Source organism: Rhinopithecus bieti, unplaced genomic scaffold (assembly GCF_001698545.2).
Source record: "Rhinopithecus bieti isolate Rb0 unplaced genomic scaffold, ASM169854v2 scaffold_1853, whole genome shotgun sequence".
NCBI classification, from domain to species: domain Eukaryota; kingdom Metazoa; phylum Chordata; class Mammalia; order Primates; family Cercopithecidae; genus Rhinopithecus; species Rhinopithecus bieti.
The window spans coordinates 1513479-1521235 of record NW_016804151.1 but is presented as its reverse complement, the minus strand read 5'-3'; the positions used below and the strand labels follow the sequence as shown (position 1 = coordinate 1521235).

The following is a 7757-nucleotide window of genomic DNA, read 5'->3' as shown; positions in this document are numbered from 1 at the left end:
ACTTCTTCAACCTTATAAAACAGATTTAAAATTCACCTAATAATTTGTTTTTCAAATCCACCTTTTATTTTTTCTTAAGAAAACGAAGAAAAGAAAATGGAACAAAAAATTCACCTAATAATTTCTTTTAATAAAATTGCCTTTTCCCCTCACAACATTTAAACTTTTACAAATCTTGTCAATGAGGGCCAAAAGAGTATCCAGAAACAAACCTGAAGTATTAGACGTCATTACCCATTAAATTAAAATGAAGATAAAACATGTCTGATGTTGTAATACGAGTCAAAGAGAAAAGAGGATTCAATTCTCAGGAGACTTTTAAGGGACAAATATATAGTTCTATTCTTCAAAAAAATAAAATAAGAAATAAATATGATCTTACAAAAGGCTACAGTAGGGAGAGAAAGTACTTGTATTTCAAAAGAAAACTGTATTTTGTGAAATAATTTATTTTGGGGTTCTTTAAAATCCTTACCCTACCTCTTCTTCAAATATGATTTATTAAAACTTGGTTAATATTCAATTTTCCAGAAGACAGATTACTTGAATGGGAGTAAACCAGTGTGTGAAATAACACCTTCCCATTGGGAATCACTGAGTGACTAAGAGAATTGGAACTCTGAATTCTCTGGAACAAGATCCAGAGAACAAAGTCCAACTGAATGAGAGATAGAGACATTACAGGATCACAAACCTTGGTTCCAGTTCAGTGTCATCACTGTACTGAAGAGGGAACAGCAGCCTAAGGTCACAGGCACTAATGGACTAAGAACCAGAACCCAGATATCCTTAATCCTAACCCAGTGCTCTTTGTGCCATATCCTACCACTGTGCCAGGTGGTAGGCTCACATCAGGTGGTTAGCATCTATATTAATGTTTATTGAGATTAAGAGTCCATGGGTATCATGGGATTCTGGGATCAGGTCAAAGATTCATGAAGGAATCTCCATCACTTGTAAAGATAAGTTCTTTCTATTTCCTTAGTTGTCATTAATAATTATTGATAATATGTAACGAAAAGCAGAGTCCAGAAAAAAATGCTAGCAATCATTGTGACCAACAGTTGAGTTAGACAGTCGTTGGTGGTAATGTTGTTCACTGGGACGAGTCAGTCACTTGGTATTTGTAGCAATCCACAGGGAACACAGCACAGGTGGAAGCTGGCTTCAGCAATAAGCAGCAAGTATCACAGTATGGACATGTCTAAGCTATATAAACCAGCGGGGCTGGTGCAGTGTCAGCAGTTTTCCTGGGTCAGTCAAAGGTGAAGGCTACTTGTACCAAAGGTCTAGCTTTCAGTGGGACAACATGCTATTCTGGTTTTACAGGTGAGAACACAGAGACCAAGCCTATACAGCAAGACTAGGATTCCTACCGAGGTCTCATTGCTTCTAGGCTAGTGCCTTTTCCATGACCTCTAAGAGCACATACAAGAGCAAAGTCAGCTCAGAAGGGTCATGACTATAATAAACAGTAGATCTACCAAGCTTCAGCTCCTAGCAAGTTTTACAACTACTCTCCCTGGAGTTCCACCTCTAAGATCACTGTTCTAGGATGAACTCTATGGATAAGAACCAGGGCCGTGCAAGAACATAACATGCTGTTCCTGAGCACACAAAATCTAGCTCTTAAATTGTTAATTGAAGTATACTCCCAGAGATAATAAATTGATGAAAGGCATCTTGTTACATTGTTCTCTAGGGCCAAAAAATATATTCTTGCTGAGGGAAAGGTATACAATGGGGTGTGTGTGTGTGTGTGTGTGTGTGTGTGTGTGTGTGTGATTCATTCCTTTGCAAGGCAGGTCTGAAAAAATCCAGGTCCAAAGGAAACTCAGAATGAGTGTGTGACTGGCACAGATAACTATGACATCAACTGCACATGCCTATCACCCATGTTCTCTTGGCTTCAAAAGAATGAGGTGGTCGGAACAGCAGAGTGGGTAGCTTTTGTTGGGTGGGTACTCTTAGCTCCAGGCTCTTGGTTTCACTTTGGCTGAATGAGAGCCATGAGCTAGACCAATATTTTGGGATACATAAGAAGTGATTGATTAGGACTGGAAGACTTTCATCCCACTCGAGTGGATATCCCCAAACCTCAGCTGTAACCTGAGTTTCTCGTCCTCCCTTTTGGCATCTCCTCAAGACACCCCTTCAATCCTCAAATTTCCTTTCTAAATGTCTTTTTAGTTCTGGCCTAGTTCCCCTGCAACCTCCTAAGATAAAAGAGTTTTCCAAAAGTGTAGAGTGAGGAAAGTGATCCTGATTTTCTTTACTGTATGTATCAAATGAAAGAAAAATTCAAGTGGTTTCAGTTAATATGGGAGCAAATGAGAAAATGGACAGTTACTAAAGTGACAGCCTGTGCTGCAGTAAGCCCTTGAATTATATTACCCCAAATAATGGCTCACTCCATCTTCACCAGCCTAGTGTTGCCTTAACTAAAGCTGAGACTTAGGTCAATGCTGAAGCCTGAAATAGAACTTCTTTCCTTGTTTCTATCAACAGCAAGTGAAGATAAGAATAGCACAGGCAGCTGCTGTGAGAAGGCAGGTATTTTAGGGAGCTGGTGGAGTGAAAGGTTCAGGGCCTTGGTGAGGCCACTCTGAGGGTATAGAGATACAGTTCCCTTCCCATTTTTGTTGATACCATCAGGACTGCCAATAGGGGAACTTTTATTTTGTTTGTACCCCATCTCCCCAGAAGTCTTCAGCCATATGTTGTGGACAGATCCTGGGAAGGAACATGACATGGATAAGGGGAAGTGAGGCCTAAGGAGGGCACAGGTGGTGCTGGAGTGAGAGAAGGGCTGTGAACCAATCCCAGCAGGTCAAAAGACAGTATGTGAAAAAGAAAGGGATAGAAAGTGAGAATTTTCTCAGGAAATTTAGAAATTATTTTAGGGATCAGACTTTTATTCTACGGCATTTTTTTCTAATATGTTTCACACTACAAGTACTCTAAAAGAAAGCAAACCTGTTGGGATGTCATCATGGAAAGGCTCAGGGGTAGTCTGGAATTTGGGTTGATGAAGACTCATCATTCTGATTGGAAGAAATAAGAAAACACATTAGTTAATTGGCTAGGACTTGGTAGAAAGAAATGTGTCTTTATACATTTTATTTATTTATTTATTTATTTATTTATTTATTTATTTATTATTTTTGAGATGGAGTTTTTGCGCTTGTTGCCCAGGCTGGAGTGCAGTGGTGTGATCTCAGCTCACTGCAACCTCTGCCTCGCGGGTTCAAGCGGTTCTCCTGCCTCAGCCTCCTGAGTAGCTGGGATTACAGGCGCACACCTTCACACCTGGCTAAGTTTTATATTTTCAGTAGAGATGGGGTTTCACCATGTTNATCATGGAAAGGCTCAGGGGTAGTCTGGAATTTGGGTTGATGAAGACTCATCATTCTGATTGGAAGAAATAAGAAAACACATTAGTTAATTGGCTAGGACTTGGTAGAAAGAAATGTGTCTTTATACATTTTTATTTATTTATTTATTTATTTATTTATTTATTTATTTATTATTTTTGAGATGGAGTTTTTGCGCTTGTTGCCCAGGCTGGAGTGCAGTGGTGTGATCTCAGCTCACTGCAACCTCTGCCTCGCGGGTTCAAGCGGTTCTCCTGCCTCAGCCTCCTGAGTAGCTGGGATTACAGGCGCACACCTTCACACCTGGCTAAGTTTTATATTTTCAGTAGAGATGGGGTTTCACCATGTTGGCCAGGCTGGTCTAAAACTCCTGACCTCAGGCAATCTGCCCACCTCAGCCTCCCAAAGTGCTGGGATTACATGTGTGAGCCACCGTGTCCGGCCTCTTTATACATTTTTAAACACATGTGATCTCTTGAATCCAGACCTGTTAACCTGGTGATCAAGCCACTTTCTAGCAATGCAAGATGATTGGTCCAAAGACTGCTAATTCTCAACCTCTTTTTGATTAGCGTTGTTTTCATGGATTTTTGATAAAACCTTCATTTTGAATGTTTTATTCCACCGTCAGAACATATGTGGTCTGAAAATAGGAGGAATAAAGGAAAGAGTTCTCCAATTTCCAGAAAAAAAAGAAAAAAAGCCAGAACTCTTCCAGATCAATAATCTACCCTTAAAGAGTGAAGCTGAGAAAATATTTTGGTTAGAACCTTCCCATTTCACAGAAAATGCCCTAACCACATCCTATTTCTCCTGGTGGCCAAGGCTGTGGAGGTGACCCTTGAGGAAAATGCATATAAGCCAAAACCACTTCTACATTAGTTTAAATTGCTTAATTTCTAAAGACTGACACATTACTAAACTTTGATGGGCCATCTAAGGCTCTACATTCATTTCATGGTTTCTACTTCCACAAAGATCTTCCAAGATTATTTTTGCTTTGCTACCAAAAATATAGCGAGTTATGCCAGTTTGCTTTAATCAATTGCCACTGAGATTGAGAAAAAGAGAAAGCAAAACCCCTTCTATTATCCATTTTGGGCAAACAGGCAGATGGTATGTTCAGAACTGAATAGTTTAAACTCTGTCTATTCTACAATTCAACAAATATGTATCTATCCTGCCATCTTTTCTCCTTCTCTTCCTTTTTTCCTTCATTCTTTTCATTCCATAAGTATTATAATTCCTGCAATGGCTATAATTAAAGTCACTTTTTAAAAAAACATAATTTCTGTGAAGATAATTGCACTTGCCTACATATGCAGTGATACTTAAAAAGCATGAAAAAAGAGACCAACATCTAGTGCTAGGAACAAATTTGGAAAAGTTCAAGATAGAACCAGGCTCTTGCTTTATAGTCACTCTAGTTAAGTCTCAAACAGAAGTTGTATGTTTTCCTCCATAACACTGAAAAAAAGAATACAATAATCAGTCTCATGATACATCTGGTTGATGTTGACATGATTTTAGGATTGGTTCAATCCTTGATCTTAGTTTTAGAGGGATAAGAGCTATTTGTTTAAAATACAACTAATTAATGTTCTGGGATTTTGCATTTAAATAAAGTACAAAACTTGCAAGATAAGTAAAATGGGGCAACAAATTTCAAAAGGTTATTTCACAGAAGGGTGGAATTTTGCTCAGAAATCTCTGATTTTAGATGCTTCAGTTTTCCATTTAAAGTTCATAATGAATATTTATTAGAATTACTTCTATTGTATAAGAGCTCTTTAAAAGTATAGAGTCAGTACAGGTAAATGTTATTATTGATGGAGCTTGTACTGCTCAAATAGCCACTTCCTCCATAACTTTGTCTACCTTGGCCAGGAACTGGCTACATGTTTTCAGTGTATCTGGGTCTATATTTGAGTCTGGAACAAATGGCCCTAAGGTCATAAAGGGAATCAGGACCTGTACCACTGTGCAACATAAGGTTAAAAAAACCTATTTATTTTTCCACATTATTGCTTTCTGTATGAGGAAAAAATTAAAATGGCCATTAGATTACATATAGCTTTTTTGGTTAGTCGTATGTCAGGGTGAGTGTATGTCTACCTTCCAACCATCTATTGCAATGCAAGTTGACCTGTGTTGATGTCCTATTCAGAATGAGTCCATTTTTGCATGTCGTAATATAGTAAAAACAGAGTCCTTCTTCCCTAATAGTTAAATATAGAAGAAAAAAAATCTTTGAAAAACCAGGCCGGGCGCAGTGACTGACACCTGTAATCACAGCACTTTGGGAGGCCCAGGTGGGTAGATCAACAGAGGTCAGGAGTTTGAGACCATCCTGGCCAACATGGTGAAACCCCATGTCCGCTAAGAAAAAAAAAAATTTGCCAGGCATGGTGGTGGGCATCTGTAATCCCAGCTACTTGGGAAATTGAGGCAGGAGAATTGCTTGAACCTGGGAGGTGGAGGTTGCAGTGAGCCAAGGTTGCGCCACTGCACTGCAGCCTGGGCGACAGAGAGAGACTCCATCTCAAAAAGAAAAAACAAAACAACACAAAACACGCAAAAAAACTGATCAGAATTCCAATTGGATTTTATATCTGTTATACTCGATCTTGATAAAGAAAATAAAAAGCTTTAAATAACAACCAAACAAACTGATAAAGAGGAATTTTAGTTACTAAAACATAGCAGAGAACATCTTGGACTAAGGAAAGATTATGTGTAATCTTCCATATCTTGCAGATTAGATATGTCATCTGCATGGAGAATTTGTATTTAGTTCCATCTGAATTATCAAAGAAATTTCCTATTCTATTTCTTATATTGTTCTTGTGAAGGTGGAAAGGAAGATTATACTTTCTGCAAGTATTTGAATATAGTTGTTCAAGCAAAAAGGTGAACTTTCTTTTTTGATCTAATGATTTGGTTTAACCTGAAAAAAAAAAAAAGTCAAGAAGCCTGTTCCCAAAGCATTCCTTAAACATTCCTCTAACTATGCTTCTCAATCCACTCTCCTGTGTCCTCAGATATAATGAGAATTAAGTCATGTCCTGATTTAAATTGTTGACTTACCTATGACTCATAAAATTCTCAAAGGATACTTTTGGATCATCTGGGATTTTCACTGTTCTTGGTTGTACCTCAAGAAGAAAGTCTCATTTAGAATGCTGCCTATAACTGCATTCTAATTTAAACACATAATATACCACTTTAGTGAATTTGAGTTGTATTTGATATCAAAGTCCTTCATACATTCTTTTGTGATGTGAATGAACCAGAAGATTTCACCCTTCCCTCAAGTCAGCGTCATTGTTCTTCCCTGGATATCAGTTGAAATTAGATATACAGATTTAGTAAATCTTTAAAATCGGTTTGTTTAGATGCCCTCACCCCCAACACACACATGTTCTTGTGGTCTCAGGCTAGCTATCACTTTCTCAGAGACTGCTGACTGCTGGACTACTGTTCGGTAGTCCTCTGCTCTATGTTCTTAGGGCCTCCTGGATCAAAATACTCATAACCTTTTTTTTTTTTTTTTTTTTTGAGACGGAGTCTCGCTCTGTCGCCCAAACTGGAGTGCAGTGGCCGGATCTCAGCTCACTGCAAGCTCCGCCTTTCGGGTTCATGCCATTCTCCTGCCTCAGCCTCCCGAGTAGCTGGGACTATAGGCGCCCGCCACCTCGCCCGGCTAGTTTTTTTTATTTTTTAGTAGAGACGGGGTTTCACCGGGTTAGCCAGGATGGTCTCGATCTCCTGACCTTGTGATCCGCCCGTCTCGGCCTCCCAAAGTGCTGGGATTACAGGCTTGAGCCACCGCGCTCAGCCGACTCATAACCTTTATATTGTAGTTACTTGTGTAATGTCTGGGTTCCCTAATAGACTTGCAGCTTTATGAGGGCATAGTCCTTGTCTCTATTTTTGTATTTCCAGCTGCTAACACGATGTCTGTTTAAGAAATATTTTTGATCAAATTAGTGAATGAATGAACCCACCTTGAAGCACACTTGAAATTTTAAAGGTGTACTTCATACAGGCCTAAAATCAATGCACAGTTACAGTATTTTTGGTTAAGAAACATCACTTTCTTGAACTTTTCCAAATTTGTTCCCAGCACTAGATGTTGGTTTTCTTTTAAGAATGTTTTCACTAGGAAGCATTTTCCATTATTTCTCAAAATTATTGTAGCTATAATAATAAAATGATAATCATGAAGATGTGGGTGCAGGTCACTCTACTAAGTGACTTGTACCAAGTGACTCATGATTTCAGTTTATGACATAACAAAGTTACAATTACAATGTCTTAAGGACCTTTAGAAGTGCTTGAAAATAGCAAAAAAAAAAAAAAAAAAAAAAAAAAAAAAAACAC

The 7757-nt window shown here is 38.5% G+C and overlaps 1 protein-coding gene across 2 annotated transcripts in view; it reads right to left on the bottom strand.

Moving 5' to 3' along the window:
* The window catches only part of CUNH1orf105 (chromosome unknown C1orf105 homolog), a 52772-nt gene that overhangs the window by 3448 nt on the left and 41567 nt on the right, over positions 1-7757 (bottom strand). For both annotated transcript variants that reach the window (XM_017866906.1, XM_017866905.1), the window contains exons 5-6: positions 6462-6529; positions 2977-3044 (exon numbers count right to left, since the gene is read on the bottom strand). In XM_017866906.1, coding sequence (XP_017722395.1) covers positions 2977-3044; positions 6462-6529 — 136 coding nt within the window. The remainder of the gene's footprint in view (positions 1-2976; positions 3045-6461; positions 6530-7757) is intronic.